The sequence below is a fragment of the Eubalaena glacialis genome, chromosome 16 (genome assembly GCF_028564815.1).
Source record: "Eubalaena glacialis isolate mEubGla1 chromosome 16, mEubGla1.1.hap2.+ XY, whole genome shotgun sequence".
Classification (NCBI taxonomy): domain Eukaryota; kingdom Metazoa; phylum Chordata; class Mammalia; order Artiodactyla; family Balaenidae; genus Eubalaena; species Eubalaena glacialis.
The window spans coordinates 17,429,227-17,449,141 of record NC_083731.1 but is presented as its reverse complement, the minus strand read 5'-3'; the positions used below and the strand labels follow the sequence as shown (position 1 = coordinate 17,449,141).

The window sequence follows — 19,915 nt, the reverse complement described above, 5'->3', positions numbered from 1 at the left end:
ACTCAATTATTTGTACGTAAGTCAGCATACGTGTAATTTAACCAGGATGTTTGTTTCTTTCTGTTTGACAACTTATATAATTATGGAGTAGAGAATGATTATGAAACTCAAGATGGCTATTCTATGACTGAAATCTGATGAAATGACAAAGGATAATGATTTAACTACTGAAAAAAGAAACCCACAAAAAATTGACATTTTATTTATTTATGTCAATTCACCTACCTAATTAGTCCATAAGTATTTATTGAGTATTAATGTGTTGAGCCATGTTCTAGTTGCTAGAGATACATGATACAGTGGACCAATTCTCTGCCCTCATGGAACTTCTATTCTAGTGGAGAGATGGTGGATAGAAACCATTAAATGGTCTAATATGTGTCAGATGTTGATGAAATACTACAGGGGAGAATTAGGCAAGTTGATGTGGATAGAAAGTGTGGGGTGAGATGGGGCATTGCTGTTGCTATTTTATCTAAGGGATAGTGGGACAGAGTCACAGGAATGGGGGCATTAGAGCAGATAGATACCTAAAGGAAGTGAGGATACCCAAGTGAATGCTTGAGGTATGGATGTTCTCCAAAAATCACACAGATCTTGCAATAACTATTTTCAGAAGACCTCAGAATATGAACTTAATTTTCTTGACATTCCCTACAGCATGGATGAGCAAATAACACCATGTTCTTTTGTTTGTCTAGAAGCGCAAAATATTGACAATACCTGGAGGGTACACAGGGCTGGGACTAAGGTCTAATTCACTCATTCACAAGCCAGAGACTCTCAGCTGAAGGTGAAAATCAGAAAGGAGGATGATATTTCAAACTCAGAAAAAAACAAATATCAGCTCCTAAAAAGGGGTAACATAGGGCAGGTCTCTTGTAAATGATTTTTTGGAACTTCATTATGATGCCTTTGTCCCTAAACATTATAAATGTCTTTTCTTTTTTCAACATACTGGTCCTTTTTTCCTGGCATGGTTTTTACACCCCTGTGGGGCATTCTTATTTATCTTATTTATGCCCAGTTCAACATTTCAGTGCATTCTTTCCTGTAATCTCCAGGCTGAACTGTTCGTGATTCTTTCTGAATTTCTACAACAATGTCAACTTAACCTCTAGACTCTGCCCATTTCCATTGGAATATTTTAAAATCTTTATTTTCCCTGTGAAAAATCATCTTTTCAGATTCTCCAATGTAGGTTTCAGTGCTTTGTACATCTTAGGATATTAATGAATGTTTTTCAAATAAATAAATGAGCAAATAATTAACTTACTCTTACAGAAAATGTGTGGGACCTCACCAAAGTGATTGCCCATTCCTCAGGATCCCTGATGTACTTTATAGAGGAACACAAGGTGTTCCCACAGGGCTTAGAGTTAGAAGTCTGACTCTGCCACTACAGGCTGTGCCATTTTAAACACTTTAGTATGCTTCTGTTTCCTTTGCTCTAAAATAAACAAATATGAATAATGCCTGTCCCAGTGGGACTACTTAGGGTTGCAATGGCTAACATATATAAAAGTGCTTTGTAAATTGTATTCTTCACCTATTCACTTCTATGACTAGTTCTGACATTACCTATATTTAGTCAAAATAGGGATATAGGAAGGAATTAACCATATTGTGTATTAAAAAAAAACCAAGAATAGCTTAAAAACAATTGACCAAAAAGATGTATTGAGTTGAACCCATATTAGTAATACTCCAATAAATCCCAACAAATGTAATGGCCATCCTGCTTTAGGGTGAAATAAAAGTTCAGTGGAAAACTTTGTGCTCATTATCATGAAGGGAGCATTAAAAATACATACAGGAAAAAACTGCAGGATACCTACAGAAACTGGGAAAGATTCAGGTGGAATTTTTAGTATATGGAACTAGGCTTCTGCTTAAGTGACAAATCAAATTGTTAATATGTTTTCTTGTCAGGAGGTGACTACTCAACTGCAGATTATTTCAGGATTAAACCTGTGCTAATGGTTTACTATCAGATCCATATTAATTAAAATATCAATTTGAAAACTATTTGAAATATGCTTGATAGAAGTGCTATCCTAATTAGTTTTGATGGGTTCAAATCACAAGCTATACCGAAAAGAGATGTGACTTTTGTCTTCAAACTCACAAATATATGGCCTGATAAAAGGGAAATTTTATATGATTAAAATTCAACCACTGATTCCACTTCTAAAACTAGTATATTTTTAAATATGTAATTAATACATATTTTAATGTTTTAGATGCATATTCAGATTAATGATTTGTATGCTGAAGAAGTTTTTTTTTAATTTTTATTGGATTATAGTTGATTTACAATGTTGTGTTAGTTTCAGGTGTACAGCAAAGTGAATCAGTTATATATATATATATATACCCTTTTTTTTTAGATTCCTTTCCCATATAGGCCATTACAGAGTATTGAGTAGAGTTCCCTGTACTATACAGTAAGTTCTTATTAGTTATCTATCTTATATATAGTAGTGTGTATGTCAATCCTAATCTCCCAATTTATCCCTACCCCCCTTTATCCCCTTGTAACCATAAGTTTGTTTTCTACATCTGTGACTGTACTTCTGTTTTGGAAATAAGTTCCTTTGTACCCTTTATTTTAGATTCCACATTTAAGCGATATCATATGATATTTGTCTTTCTCTGTCTGACTTACTTCACTCAGTATGACAGACTCTATCTAGGTCCATCCATGTTGCTGCAAATGGCATTATTTTGTTCTTTTTTATGCCTGAGCAGTATTCCATTGTATATATGTACCACATCTTCTTCACCCATTCATCTGTTGATGGACATTTAGGTTGCTTCCATGTACTGGCTATTGTACATAGTGCTGCAGTGAACATTGGGGTGCATGTATCTTTTCGAATTATGGTTTTCTCTGGGTATACGCCTAGGAATGGGATTGCTGGGTCATATGGTAGTTCTATTTTTAGTTTTTTAAGGAACCTCCATACTGTTCTCCATAGTGGCTGTACCAATTTACATTCCCACCAACAGTGTAGGATGGTTCCCTTTTCTCCACATCTTCTTCAGCATTTATTGTTTGTAGATTTTTTGTTTATGGCCATTCTGACCAGTGTGAGGTGATACCACATTGTAGTTTTGATTTGTATTTCTCTAATAATTAGTGATGTTGAACATCTTTTCATGTGCTTTTTGGCCATTTGTATGTCTGAAGAAGTTTATTTGATCAATACTTTCTCATGTGAAAACAAAGGTTCTCTCAACATGCAAGGACAGTGTATTCTCCATAATCATTCTCATAATCATTTTTGTGGCTAAACAGAATTTAATGATAACATGATAATGGAATATAAGAATTATTGTGCTTGGAAACCATGTAAGTTATCCAACTCAGCATTTTTCCTCTAATAGGCACCAAGATAAAGAATTTGCAAACTTTTCATTTTTTAGGATTCTAATTTTTTACTTTCAATATGTGGAGACCAAGATAAAGATTGTAGAATGTTCTGTTGTTTTCCTGAGTATTACTGTTAAAACTAAGCAGTGCATTCTCAAACTATCCATTTTTCAAACTACTCCTTTATCACTTTCATTCACAATGTTTCCTAAATCTTGTTAATACATTATAAATTCAGACTATGTCAATTCTGACTAGAAAACTAAAACTCATAAAATTATTTACTGTGTCAAGTAGTATTTCCTTTTATGCCCTCAATTTTCTTCTCTCTGGGTTCAAAGGAGGTTCTTTTTAACCGAATTCAGTTAAAATATATCCTTAGCCTCCATAATTGCAGAATCATTCCTTCTTCAACTTCACAGTTTTTTTTTTAATCTTTTCAGTCCACAGTCTACATCATTTAAGTCTGTCCTCAAAAGGCAGGCTCCTTTCCCTTTGATTTTTTTTTTTTTGCATGCTGTGATCTGTACCTAAAAGGCTTTCATTTTATCTTTCTTGAGGTAGAGCAACACCATTTGTGAAAAGCAGGTATAGATTCAGTATGTTGCACACAAAAAACTACTGTGTGTTTTAGTACATCATAATTTTCTAATGATGTCAACATTGCATTTTTTGTTTTTTTTTCTTTTTCATTTTTAATAGAGTAGCACACTAATTTCCTTAAAAAATAATTGACTAAACCTTGCAAGTGTCTAGCTATGTATTTGATCAAAGGGATGGTATTACAGGCAACAGAGCCAAGCTCAAGCAAACAATCCTGTAAACACAATGCTTCTGCCCCTTCATTGGGAAAACTAGGTGAATAAAAGTAAATATTCATAAATTTGTTGAATCTTGAAACACAGTTTTTAGTGTTTCAGAAATAAAGGAAATCTGCCTCTTGTTAACAGTGCCTAGAAATCCCCACACCATTGCCCAGCCCATTATTTCTCTCCACACGCCACTATCTCAGAGTTCTCTTTGACTCCCTATCAAGAGGATGGGGAATAATTTTTCCTGTCTGATATTTGTTGAACAAAGCAGCCTCACCCTGAGGCTGACTTCAGTATGTCAAACCAATGACTGTTCTCTCACAAATAAATGACAATAAACCTGTTGTTTGCCTTTTAAATTCACACCGAATGGCCCCCTTCCAAGGCCCCGAGTGCGCAGCTGTTCTTTTCTTAACACAATCTCCACAGGCTCCTGGTGTTACTTTTTAATAGAATTTCTGCAGAAGTTGTGTTCTTAAAATTCTCATCCATATGAGACATGTTTGAGACACGTATATTGAAATGCACACATAATTTAAAATTGGAATCCTTTCTTAACAATAAAGATTGACAGACATTATTTAACTTTGTAGTTATATTTCTATATGTTGACCAGAACAATCATTCTCAGAGAAATAAGATATATTATCATTTGTATGGATATGATTTTAATAGATAAGGGGAAATTGTTAAGGGAAACACTCTTCTTCAGTGTAACACCATTAACAGGATTTAATGAAATAGGGGAATTTGTTACTTCTTGTTTACTTTAGTATTGACCAATTATTTGAACATTCAACTGCTTTTATTGAGGTACTGAGTTGTAGTTAATTAAGGCAAAGGCTTTGGATTCAGAAACATCTAGTTCTGAATCCTGGCTCTACCAATTGGACAAGTTACTTCTAGTCTGAATAGGTATCCTCATAGGCAAAGTGGGAATGATAGTTCAGACCATTGCTGTGGAGACTAAATAGAATGACTGATATGGGTCTATGACATTGTCTGGTATATACTAAGAATTCAATAAATTTTATTTCTCATATCTTTAGAGGTTACAAAAATATACGTACACTGTTCAGGCATGGAGATTAATGCAGAATATGAATTTGCAGAACGCTGGATCTAATCATAGGAAGAATTCGACTCTACTCATCTTCAATTTTTGAGTTCTTCAACTGTATTTTTCTCAGTCTTATAAGGAAATGATAAAATATGATTTTCTATGGCTCCCAGAATTAGTGTATGAACTGTCTTTATTAAGTTATATGCAAAGTTTTCATTTTTTAGGATTCTAATTTTTTACTTTCAGTATGTGGAGACCATAATGTAAAATAATTACAGATGTATCTTAAATACAAATACTACCTTTAAAAAGGTATGTTAAATACTACCAAATTAAAGTTATTTTAGCCCCTAATTAATACATATTGTATTAGTTTATTTTAAATTATTTTAAATACTTTGACTATATGGGGAATGTTTCTGTGCCTCTAGTGTTTCATTAAAAAGGAAGAAAAAAAGCTTTGGTAAATTAGAAATAATTGCACTCTGAACACATTAACAAAGATGATTTGAAGACAGACCTTGGGATTCAGGATGCAATCTTTCTCTTTCTCAATGTCTTTTTTTTCCTCTCTCTCTTTTCCCAGCAACCAAAACTGCTGTACTTCCTTATTTAAGTTTCTTCCTGAGACCTAAGTTTTGATTGCTCTCTTATTTCTGGTTTTATTCTTCCAGTTTGAGAATTAAACATTCTGTTCTGTGTGTGTCTGTGTGTGTGTGTATTGTTGGTTTGTATTTTATATCTAAACTTATCAAACTCACCAAAACAGTATCTGAAGTTAAAAAATTTCTTTAATATCATCTTGAATCAAACAGTAAATTTGAAGTATTCTTATTAACATCAGAAACCCTGATTATGAATTATTGTTATTTGCTGTCCTAGAACTTCCTTATATTATTTTTGTTACCCACACAAATGAAGTATTATTATTCTTGCATTATATAGGTGATGTTTCTTTAATTTCAGTTAAATACTTAAAATTCTGCCTTCACCATTCCTTCTTGCATCTCAGATTTTCCATCTGGGATAGTTTCGTTCTTTAAAATTGTTCTTGCTTCTTAGTTTTTGTTGGTAAAACCTCTTAGTTATTGTGTGAAGGTGTATTTCTCTCACACTTGCTCTGAGTTCATAAATCCAGAAAAATAGATATTTCCTCTCAGCACATTGAAAATATCACATTGTCTATGTCATTATGGACACTAGAAAATCTGCTGTCTTTTTAAATTACACTTTCTTGTAGATGATGTGGCCTTTATCCCTGGCTTCTTTTAGGTCTTCCCTTTGTCTTTGTTATCTGAAATTTCCCTAGACTGGGTTAGTGTGTGTATCTGTGTTTGAGGGGATAAATCTCTTGGCTTTTCTTTCTGCTAGTATTTTCAGTTACAATGGATATTTTTTCCTCCTGTATTTGGGGACTTTACATTATGAATTCATATTTAACCACTGGGGAATCTTGAATAACTTGGATTATGTTTTTCTCCAGAAAAATATTTTAATTTCGTTCTGAATGGTGTCAGGGTGTCCCACCAGTCTGAAAACACTTTAATTTGACTTCTCAAACTGGGGTGCCCAGATTCAGGGCTGAATGTAAATTCAAAACCCAGCAATATGAAACGATAAGCCTATGGTTACACATTTTAAGAAGAGTATTTTGTGCCACAGAGAGAAGGAACAGAACTAAGAGTTGTCTTCATTGAATCCTTTTCTAGACAGTTTCTTCCCCTATTTATATCTTCACTTAAACTATAACACTTAGAAGTGTGCTGGTCTTATTCATGAATCTGTAGGTCAGCATCTATTTTGTACCAGTATAAGCCCTGGTCTCCCATTTCCCTTAGTGTCTGTTCATCACAAATATTCTGAAATTCCTAGTACTAGCTTGACCTTTAGAGTTAAACTGGCACCAAAGTTTGTTTTAAGAAAAAAATTTTAAGCTTTAGCTTTATCTTAATTTTCTCTATCCCCTGAGACTTCATGTATTTTCTGTTGAACTCTGCAGTGAATTACCATGTATTATGTTGTGGTTTTCCTGAATCTGAGTATTTTCTGTGAATGGAGGATATATCTGAATTCCTAATCCTCCACATTGCAGGCAGTAGTGCTGCAAGTTTCTCTCTAAATTGTATAGCTCTTTTTACATTCAAGTTTAATTATTGATTACTCATGTTGGAAAAAATTAAGATCATGCCTAGTATCATGAGATCAAGACCAACAATTTATAATAGCAAAGAATTATAGGAGAATAACTTAAACATAACAAATGTAAAATATTTTTATTTTATGTTATTTAAATTTTTTAGCCAGAATTTTAAGTACTACTGGAAAATATTACTGAGATACAAAAACATTGGCAAGATAATTTTGAAATCAGACTCACAACACATCAATTTCCATAGCTACAAAATTTCAAGCAAAAGTTATTTTGATAATAACTTGCTCAGTTTTTCCAAACTGAGGAGAACAAAACAAGGAAGTATTGACAAATATGTAATGTGTGTTACTCAATAGGGTTTTCTCATAATCAAACATAATGCACAAGCAAATCAGGAACTAGAGAATAAATAACTCATCCTCTTGTCCTGAATACTTCCATAAAAATTCTTTTTTAAATGCAAAATGAGGAAAACTTAACTTTGAAAACACAAGGAAACTGCTTCAATAGCCACTCTGTTACTAACAGCAATGATCTTGAGTTTAGTTTGGCAGTCAAACTGAGACCTCAGTAGGCTTTAGCCAGCACCAAGTTTACTAAGTTTAAGAGAAAATGCAGGACAGGAAACATATAGCATACTTACCAACAGAATAGAGGTCATGACTCTCTCGACTCAGTCATGATATCCCATTCATTCTGACGCATAACATGCATTAAAAGGTGGTTGAATATGTAGCCAAGCTGATGCTCTTTCACCTTTCATACCTAACCAGTCAGACCCATTAGTGTATTTTCTCATCTATACAGATTACTCATTACTCCATAACCAGTTTCAACAATGAAATGTGGGAGTTTGGCCTGGTACATAGTCCTTGGTTCTTGATCAGATATGCTCATTCATTCTCTTTCCCTCTCTCTCTCTCTTTCTCTCTCTCTCATCTAGAATAGGTAAATTCCTAATAATTCCTTGACTTAATATTGCAAAGGGAGGAACAAAAAAACAAGTCCCACATTTTCAGGCTTCCCTGAGGCTAGGTGTTAACCTTTTCTCTTCCCATAAATGTGACAATAAAAGATTGCCTGATAGATAGAATGCTGAAAGGATTCACCAGGGAACTTGTCTCCCAATTCCATCCTACAAAATGCAACACTATGTTTGGGTGCAGGAGACAAAATAGAGACGATTCTGGAATGTTCTTAATGTAAAAAGGAAAAATTTGGATATAAGGATAGGACACATACAGATGAGATATACACCAAGGAACATTCCTTTCATAAGGGAAAGTAACAGTGTTCAAAAGTTGTCACATTAGGTGGCTTCAGGGTTCAAAGAACAACAAAACTGAGTTGGCAGTGGGCAGCTTAATAGAAATCTCTCTAACAGGATAAAGCTTCTCCCAAATGTTACTGGCAACAGCACATTTGAGCTGTTTGAGCAAAACAGTTTGTACTGAGGAATGATCTCAGAAAAGAAACATGAAAATTACTGTGAAAAATCAATCTGTTGTTCTTTTTTTTGCCTGTTCAATGAACAAATAATTCTTTAGGGCTGGATAAATAGAATCAATTGGCAAGGTAATATTGGAAATATTTTCATAAATAGTATTGACAGCTCTCGAAATATCTAGTCAAGATAGTAGCACAGGAAGAGATTGAGAAACATGAAGAGGACTATATATTTTTTTAATGAATCAATCCAAAAAATTCATTAATTTATTTTGTAACTCTCACAGATAGGAGTCACATCATAACCAGCTACAAGAGTATATAAATACCGGAACCAATATTAAAGGAAGAAAAAATTATACCATGTTTGGGCTTCCCTGGTGGTGCAGTGGTTGGGAGTCTGCCTGCCAATGCAGGGGACACGGGTTCGAGCCCTGGTCTGGGAAGATCCCACATGCCGCGGAGCAACTGGGCCCGTGAGCCACAATTGCTGAGCCTGCACGTCTGGAGCCTGTGCTCCGCAACAAGAGAGGCCGCGATAGTGAGAGGCCCGCGCACCGCGATGAGGAGTGGCCCCCGCTTGCCACAACTGGAGAAAGCCCTCGCACAGAAACGAAGACCCAATACAGCCATAAAATAAATAAAAATAAATAAATTAAAAAAAAAAAATTATACCATGTTTATATAATGTCATACATGTACATTGATACCCTGGTTAACCCACTCAGCAGGAAAATATTCTCGTCTGATCATGTGAATCTTCTTGTTACCCAATTATGCTGGCTGCATTTGTCTTCACTAGAAATAGAATCATGGCTTTGACTCTATTTTTACCATGAATTCAAAATCATCAATCCAGGATTCCTAGTTTTGGATAAGACAGAATATGCTGTAAAACCTGAACAGTGTTCATGGAGCAGCACTTTGAGGACTCAGAAAGGAAAATAGTGGCAGGTAGATGGGAGTAGAAGACCACAATTCAAAGTTATCACTGAACTGGTGGTGAGTTTACCTTTTCTTTTTTCCTCCAGTATCCTCTGACCTAGACTCAGGACAGACTGAAACATGGAAGTGGGTATCAGCAAGGATGTAGGGAACCCCAGGGAAGCTCTCTAGTTTAGAATTCAGGAGGAAGAAAATGGTTTGTTGGTAGCAGCGGCCACAGCAGCAAAGGCCTGCAGTCACCTAAACTCTGGAGGGACACCTTCGACTCTTGATTGAAGTAGCTGTAGCTTCAAGAGGGTGAGGCCACTCCCATTGCTCCTCCCACCACATGCCCTAGACATGCGTGCAACTCACAAAAAGAGCTCCAGAATGGAATAAACAAATCCCAAGCTTTCTGGCTAGTAAAACCAAAAAAAAAAAAAAAAAAAAAAAGACCATGAGAGAATTGGAAAGTACTGGGGAGATCACAGAGAGAGAGAGAGAGAGCAGCTTAGGAAAGCTAACTCATTTTTTTAAATGAACCCCTGGGATCACCTTCAGATGAGTAGATCGGCTGCTAAACTACACACCGAAGACACTGAGAATGGAATTTAATTAAAGACAACAGCCTCATTTCCAGACACATAACTGAGTGGTGCACATGTAAGACATTTGAACAGCATTGCAAAGAGCTTGAAAATGGAATTGGCACTCAATTCACAAGTCACAGAAGGCTGGTCAATCTTGTGACGTGACTCTGAATGAGTTGACTTCTAGCTCCAGAAATTAAAAGATATTCCATAAGCTGTATATATGACCTAGATTCTCACAACTTAATATTCAAAATGTCCAGGATAAAATTGAAAATTACCCAGCATATAGGTAACAGGGAAAATATCAACTCATATGTGAACATCCAGTCAAAAGATGCTGACATTGACATGACACAATATCTAGAATTACTAGACACAGGTTAGAGAGTTACTATAAAAATATTCTGACAAAGGTGAATATTCAAGAAAGGTATGGGAAGATAGACAATCTCAGCAAATAACTAAAATTTATAAAGGAGAAATAAATAGATCATTTAGCACTGGGGGAAAAAAATCACTGGATGGACTCCATAGCAGAATAGAAATGACAGAAGAAAGAGTAAACTCAAGCACAGATAAAAAGAAAATATGCAAGATAAACAACAGAACAAAGATTGAAAGAAAATGGACAGATGTTAACGGATTTTGGAATAAACCTTAACATCTACCATTTGTGTCATTATTATCCCAGAAGGAGAGACAAAACCATGCAGAGCAGAAGAAAATATTTGAGCTTCCCAAATGTAAGAAAGATATAAAGCTACAGATTCAAGAAGCTCAGAAAACCCAAAAAAAGATAAACTCAAATTTATGTTTAGACACGTATAATCAAAGAGCTGAAAACTAAAGAGAAGAAAAATCTTGAAAGCATCCAGAGAAAAACAATTGTTTGAATGTCTATAGATTTCTTATCAGAAACTATGAAGATCAGGGAAAGTAGAAAATATTTTTAAAGTACTGAAATAAAAGAACTTTCTCCCTGGAATTCTAAGTCAAGCAATAGCTATCTCCAGGAATATATAATGTTATACACAAAATAAAGGCATTCTTAGTTAAAGGAAAATTAATAGAGCGCTATATGCCATCAGAATTGCTTTAAAAGAACTGTTAAAGAAATGATACCAGAAGGAAACTTGGAACATCAGAAATGAAGGAAGAGCAACAGAAATGGCAAGTATTTGGATAAATAGAACAGATTGCTGATTCCTTAAAATATGTTTGACTATTGAAAGCAAAAATTATGACATCTGATGTGATTCTCAATGTATGAATTATTTAAGATATCATAAAGGGAGGAGGGTAAAAAAACCCTTCATAGTCATAAGCTTTCTACAGTCTAATTGAAGTTCTAAAATTTTAAACCTAAGTAGACTGAGAAAAGTTAAGTATTTGTACTGTAATCTCTATAGCAACTGCCACCCCACACACTTTACAGTGAGAAATAGCCAAAAGCACAATAGATACATTTAAATAGAATTAAAAAGATGTTCAAATAACCTAAAGGCAGGAAGAATAAAACAAAGGATGAAACGCAGAGGGAATAATTAGAAAATGAATAATAAAATGGTAGACTGAAATCCAAATATACCTGTAAGTACATTAAATGCATAAGGTCTAAGCACACCAATTAAATACAAAGGTTATCAGGATGGATTAAAAAATATAAAAGGTATATACACTGTCTATAAGAAATCCAATTCAAATATAATGATATAGGTAGATTATATGTAAAGGAAAGGGAAAAAAACATACATGCACACACAAATCAAAAGGCAGCTGGAGTGGCTATATTATTTAGACACAGTAGACTTCAGAGCAAGGAAAATGACCAGAGATAAAGTGGGGCATTATATAAGAAAATAAAATAACATCAAATATGTATTTTGAAGCTAACAGAGCTTCAAAACAAACACTAACAAACTGTAAACAAACACTAACACAACTGCAAAGACAGACAAATCCACAATTTAGAGACTTCAGCTCTCCTTTCTCACTAATTGATAAAACAGCAGTTGAAAAAATAAACCAAAAATGAACAAGGATATAGAAGAACTAAACTACATCATCAACCAATTGATTCTAATTGATATTTATAGAACCCTTCACCTAGCTACTGCAATATACACATTCCTTCCATATTCACATGGAACATTCACCAAAATAGCCCATATCTTGGGTCATAAAACAAACTTCAAATATTAAAGAATTGAAATCATGCATAGTATACTTTGTGATCATAATGGAATTGAATTAAAATCAATAATAGAAAAATAATAAACTCTCCAAGTATTTAGAAATTTAATAGACACTTTTTAATAATCCAGCAGTCAAGGAAGAGGTCTCAAGGGAAATTAAGATATACTTTGAAATAAGTGAAAATGAAAATTCAGCATATCCAAATGTGTGTGATGCAGCTGAAACAGTTCTTAGAAAGAAACTTATAGCAATAAATGATTAAACTAGAAAAGGAAAAAAGGGCTTTCATAAAAAATCTAAGCTTCCATCTTAAGGAATTTGATGGAAGAGGAAAATAACTCCATAGCAAGCAGAAGTAAGAGAATAAAAGATTTAGGAGCAGAATTTCCTTAAAAAATGAAAATAGAAAAACAATAAAGAAAATATGTATAAAAAAGCTGTTGTTTAGAAAGGTCAAAAAATAATAAACCTTTAGTAAGACTGGCAAAGATAGAAGACACAAACTATCAAGATCAAAGAAGATAGGATATCCCTACAGATTCCAGAAATATTAGAATGACAGTATGACAATACCTTAAAAAACTCCACATACAGAGTTTTGACAAACTGCATGAAATATGTTAATTTCTCAAAACCAAAATCCACACATACCCAAAATAAATTAAGTAGCCTGGATAGTCAAAGAACTCTTGAATTTATAATTTTTTTCCAAAAATGAAATCATCCTGGCCCACGTTGCTTCTGGAACATTCTAAGGAACATTTAAATAAGACTTATTTTTACTTATGTATATGACATCTTCTATATAGAAAGCTCTAAGGAACCTCCAAAAATAATCCTGTAATTAATGAGATTTTTTACCAAGGTTGTAGGATACAAATTCAACACACAAAATGAATTACATTTCTATATAGTAAAAATGAACAATTGGAAGCTATGCAATTGATCCAAAAAATGAAATGTTTAATTATAAATATAAAAGATACAATAACTGAATGCTGGGAAATATGAAAGTGTCAAAAGAAATCAAAGTAACACACTACTATGTATAAAATAGATAACTAATAAGGACCTACTGTATAGCACAGGGAACTCTACTCAATACTCTGTAATGGCCTATATGGGAAAAGAGTCTAAAAAAAGAGTGGATATATGTGTAACAAATTCACTTTGCTGTACACCTGAAACTAACACAACATTGTAAATCAACTATACCCTAATAAAAATTTTTAAAAAAAGAAATCAAGGAAGACATAAATGAAGACACAGTATGTTTGTGGATTTAAAGACTCAACATAGTAATGATGTCAGTTCAACACAATTATCTATAGATTTAATGCAAATCCAATCAAAGTCTCAATAGGATTTTTTGCTTATATAGATAGGTTGATTCCAAAATGTATGTAGGATACACAAAAGTCAATGAATAACCAAAACAATTTTGAAGAAGAACAAAGTAAGAAACTTTCAAAAACTACTATAAAGCTACAATAATCAGGACAGTATAGTAGTATCAAAGGGATGGACACATAGATCAATGGAACAGAGAAGATAGTCCAGGAGTAGACCCACCCAAATATAGTCAATTTTTTGACAAAGATACAAGGCCAATTCAGTGAAGAAAGGATAGGCTTTTTGACAAATGGTTTTGGTACATTTGGGTATCCACATTCAAAGAAAAAAAAACAAAGAGCTAAACTATGCACTTTAAAACTTAGCTCAAAGGTGATTATAGATCTACATGTAAAACACAGAGCTATAACCTTTTAGAAGAAAACATGGAAAGAAATCGAAACTTCTTAGATCTCACACCTAAAGCAAGTCTGTAAAAGAAAAGAAAAAAAAGGTATATGACTTTATCAATATTAAAAACATTTGCTCTGTTAAAGACACTTAAGAGAATGAAAAGATAGACCATAGAAAGAGCAAAAGTATTATCAAACCATATATCTGATAAAGGATTTGTATCCAGAATACATAAAGAAATCTCAAAATACAACAGTAAAAATCAAATTAAAAGGCAAATGATTTGTATAGATGTTTCACCAAAGAAGACTTTTGGAAGTCAAATAAACATATGAAAAGATATTCAAAATCAAAGCCATTAGGAAAATATAAATTAAAACCATGAAATACTGCTACATACCCATTAGAATGAATAAGCTTTAAAAACTACTAATAATACTAAGTGGTGGTGAGTATAAGGAACAACAGTAGTTCTCACACATTGTTTGAGGGGTGGAATGGTACAGCCACTCTTGAAGATAATTTTGGTAGTTTTTTTTTTTTTTTCCTTTTTATGTTTAACATTAACTTACCATGTGATCCAGCAATCTCACTCCTTGGTAGTTACCCCGAAAAATAAAAAAAACTTACATTCACACAAGAACTTATACATAAATGTTTGTAGCAGCTTTATTCATAATTGTCAAATCTAGTCACAACCTGAATATTCTTCAGTGGTTGAATGGATAAGCAAACTATGGTACATCCATATTTTAGAAGCCTACTAAGCAATTAGAAGGAACTTATTTTTGTATACACAAATTCTTGAATGAATCTTAAAGGCCTTATGCTGAGTGAATAAACCCAGTATCAAAAAGTTATAATCTCTATGGTTCTATGTATATAATACTGTCTAAAAAGATAAAGCTTTAGTTACGGAAAATGTCAGTGATTGACAGCGTGTAAGGATGGATTATGGTGGGACTACAAAGGGATAAAATGAGAGGTTTGGGTTGGGTTGGGTAATGTAACTGTTCTGTATCCTTTACTTGGTTGGTGGTTGCATGAGTATATGCATAAGAGAAAATTCATAGAACTGTATGCCACAAACAAAGCACAGTTGTACGTTAATATAAAAATTTAAATTTTATTTTAAATACCAGACATAGTGTGTAGTGGCAAAATGCTTAGAAGAAAAGCTATGTGAAAGTGCAAAGTGAAGGTTGTCTCTGATGATGAAAAGTAAAATCATTGTAGACACACATACACACACACACATACATTTTCTAAAAATTCATGGGAAAAAAATTAAAAAGCTTTAAGAAACAATATATCACTATTTTTATTTCCAAAATTAAAGTTTCAAGATAAAATTTTGATTAGAAATAAGATAAATTCTAAGGCCAGTTTAGAAAAAAAAAAAAGACTACATGAAGTACATTAAAAAAAAAAAGTTGTTCATGACAGGATAATACAAAGAAAACTCTAGATCTTTTTCAAGAAAAGTAAACCCAAACTGAGGCATTCTTTGCCCCAAATAAATTATTGAGGGTGACCAAAATATAGTTTAATTGTGACTCTCAATTAACCTACCACCTGCAACTCTTATTTGGTGGTTCTGGGTAAATATCAGAGAATGCAGTTCCAGCCTCTGTTTTCTTCTTCTTTTCCTTCTCTTCTTCCTTCTCCTCACTTTCCCTCCCTCCCTCTCTCTCTCTTTTGCTGTCCTTCAGGTATACAACATTCTTGATGGGAACTTTGGAATCACTTCTTTGTGTCAAGGCTTCTGAGTGATTCCTTTGGCATCTTCTACCTTTGGTTTATATAATACTGTTAGGTTCAGAAGAGTACATTTCTTCACTTTATTACTGTAACCTGTGTCAGGCTTGATTAAAATTTCTGAAATCAGGAGAATCCCCTTTGAGTCCTTGAATTATCTACATACCTACTGGTCATGTATTGAAGTTTTATTTTTATTTGTCTCTGGTCATGTCTGCAGCTTGGTTTCTCCTCACTTCCCTGGCAGCCCCAAATATACACAGTTCCCTAAATCCACCTGAATTTTCATGTCTTCATGCTTTCCCCCATTATTTACCCTAATAATTTCTACCTTGTCTTTTAAAAGCTCTTCCTTTATCATATCTGCCCTGATTATTCTCTGTTCCTCACACGATAGACCGACTACCTCCTCCATCACCCCATTCACCACTGTCTTCACAGTTCGTTGAATTTGCCTCTATCTTATTACTTCATTATATTTTAATTTTGTCTACCTACCAAACTAAGCAGCACCATGAGGAAATTTTCTCTTACCAATTCATTTATGTTTTACTTTTTCAATGCTGCCAGCAATACTTATAGACATTCAGGAAATTTTGATTGATAAATGGAGAAATGCATGCATGCATGAATGAATTCGTTTCTTGGCTTCAGTTCTTTCAATATAAACTCTCTATAAAATATCCTCTATAAAACGTGTTGTTTTCGTTCTGCAGTATGTGAAGTATTTGAAACTGTTATTTACAAAAGCTGGCAGCATAGATGAAATCCCTTCTCACAAAAGACTGCACGATTGTTTTCATAACCAGTTTAGACAATACTGAATTAACTCACACCCACTCTACTTGTAGCATCTCTGCTATGATGTTAGCAGAATTTCTGAAAGCAAAGCAAAGTTATTTGCAAGTTATGCCATTGAGAATTGAAAATGTTATAACTGGTACATTATTTTGAATGAACAAAAATGTTGAGGTACTCTTATTTAGAATTGAGTGGAAATAGCTTTGTGGGTTCACAGAAATAAAATATACCATGTGCAAGTGAAAATTTTCAGTAATTGAGAGAAAGAAAACCTCCTACCTTTAATGGTTTACCTTAAGATTTTAATTTTTCTATCTGAAATAGTTGTTCATGTATTTTAAATCTATGAAACCATTTCATGTATGTTGAATGGATCTATTGCTGAAAAGAAAGTACTGTTTCTGACTTGGCACAATAAATGAACAATAGTTTATTAATCACCCAACTATATTAAGAACATCATGGTAGGTAATGAAGATTAAAAAAAAAAAAGTCTTATTCCTTGTCCTCAAATTGGGTACAATGATAAGTGTCATGGACAAGCACACTTATAGCTATTGATACAAGGAAAGCCAAAACTTATTATGTATCAGGTACTGTGTTAAGAGTTTCACAGAGTTTATATAATTAAATCTTCATAATGAACAGGTGAAGTGGGTAATATCCTTTCTCATATGAGGAAACACATAGACAGAAAGATTAAGTAACTTGCCCAAGGACACACAGTAAATAGAGAAGCTGGAATTGGCATTATGAATCTAAAATTTAAGCAAGTCATGGGAATTTTTTGGTTTCCCAGTGCATATAAAAGTGATGTTTATACTATAGTCCATTAAGTGTGCAATAGTATTATGTCCAAAAAAATGTACATAGCTTAATTCAAAATCACTTTTTTACTAAAAAATGCTGACCATCAGCTGAGCCTTCAGCAAGTTCTTTTGGCTGGTGGAGGGTCTTGCCTCGGTGTTGGTGACAGGGTGGTGGTTGCTGAAGCTTGGGGTAGCGGTGGTAATTTCTTGACATAACACAGCAATGGGGTTGGCTGCATCTATTGGTTCTTCCCTTCAGAAATGATTTCTCTGTAGCACGCAATGCTGTTGGATAGCATTTTACCCACAGTAGGACTTCTTTCAAAATTGTAGTCAATCCTCTCAAACCCTGCTGCAGCTTTATCAACTAAGTTTATGTCATATTTTAATTCCTTTGCTGTCATTTCAACAGTCTTCACAGCATCTTCACCAAAAGTAGATTCCACCTCAAGAAACCACTTTCTTTGCTCATCCATAAGAAGCAACTCCTCATCTGTGAAAATCTTTTCATGAGAATGCAGAAATTCAGTCACATCTTCAAGTGCCACTTCTAATTCTAGTCGTTTTGCTGTTTCCACTACATCTGTAATTACTTCCTCCCCTGAGGTTTTGAATCCCTCAAAGTCATTCATGAGGGTTGGAATCAACTTCTTGCAAACTCCTGTTAATGTTGATATTTTGACCTCTTCCCATGCATAACAAATGTTAATGACGTCAAGAATTGTGAATACTTTCCAAAAGGTTTTCAGTTGACTTTGCCCATGATCCACCAGAGGAATCATTATATATGGCAGCTATAGCTGTATGAAATGTATTCATTTAATAATAAGTCTTGAAAGTTGAAATGGCTCCTTGATCCATGGACTACAGAACAGATTCGTCTTAGCAGGCATGAAAACAATATTAATCTCATTGTATATCTCCATCAGAGCTCATAGGTGACCAGGTTCATTGTTAATAAGTATTAACATTATGAAAGGAATCTTTTTTCTAAGCAATAGGTCTCAACAGTGAGCTTAAAATATTCAGTAAATCATGTTATATACAAGGAGTGCTGTCATTCAGGCTTAGTTGTTCCAATGTTGCAGAACAGGCAGAGTAGATTTAGTGTAACCCTGAAGGGCCCTACGACTTTAAGAATGATAAGTGAGTATTGGCTTCAACTTCAAGTTTCCAGCTGCATTAACCCCTAACAAGACAGTCATGCCTGCCCTTTGACACTTTGAGGTCAAGCATTGACTTCTCTCTAGCTATGAAAGTCGTAGATGGCATCTCCTTCTAATGTAAGGCTGTTTTATCTGCATTGAAAATCTGTTGTTTAGTGTAGCCATCTTCATTAAATATTTTAGCTGGGTCTTCCAAATAAGTTGATGCAGCTTCTACATCAGCACTTGCTGCTTTCCTTAAATCTCGTGATACAACCTCTGCTAGCTTTAAAATTTTCTTCTACAGCTTCCTCACCTCTATCAGCCTTCAAAGAATTGAAAAGAGTTAGAACCTTGGTCTGGATTAGGCTTTGGCTTAAGGTGATGTTGTGGCTAGTTTGATTTTCTATCTAGAACACTGAAACTTCCTCCAAATCAGCAATAGGCTGTTTTGCTTTCTTATTATTCATGTGTTCACTGGAATAGCACTTTTAATTTCCTTCAAGAACTTTTCCTTTGCTTTCACAACATGGCTAACTAGTCTCAGCTTTCTACATGCCTTCCTCACTAAGCTTAATCATTTCTAGCTTTTGATTAAAGTGAGAGAGGTGAGACCATTCCTTTCACTTGAAGACTTAGAGGCCATTGTTGGGTTAAGTCTAACTTAACAATTCAACTTATTGAATTGGCCTAACTTCAATATTGTGTCTCAGGGAATAGGGAGACCCAGAGAGAGGGAGAGATATGGGGGAATAGTTGGTTGGTGGAGCAGTCAGAACACACACAACATTTATTGATTAAGTTTGCTGACTTATATGGGCACAGTTTGTGGCACCAAAACAATTAAAATAGTAACTTTGAAGATCACTGAGCACAGATCACCATAACAAATATAATAGTAATAAAAAGTTAAAAATGTTGCGAGAACTACCGAAATGTAACAAAGAGACATGAAGTGAGCAAATGTTGATGGGAAATAGGATGCCAATAGACTTGCTCCACATAGGGTTGCCACAAACCTTCAGTTTGTATTAAAAAAAAAAAAAATACTGTAAATGAAATGTGTTTTTAGCACAGGAGACTCTGAGAAATGA

General features: G+C 34.0%; 1 protein-coding gene across 2 annotated transcripts in view; it reads left to right on the top strand.

The window, feature by feature from the left end:
* Positions 1 to 19,915, top strand: part of GPC5 (glypican 5) — a 1,093,847-nt gene that overhangs the window by 1,023,934 nt on the left and 49,998 nt on the right. The window contains exon 8 of one of the 2 annotated variants that reach the window (XM_061170940.1): positions 9,137 to 9,196. The exons of the other annotated variant lie outside the window; for it this stretch is intronic. Coding sequence (XP_061026923.1) covers positions 9,137 to 9,174 — 38 coding nt within the window. The 3' untranslated portion in view covers positions 9,175 to 9,196. Of the gene's footprint in view, positions 1 to 9,136; positions 9,197 to 19,915 lie in introns of those variants that run through there. 2 annotated transcript variants of the gene reach the window in all.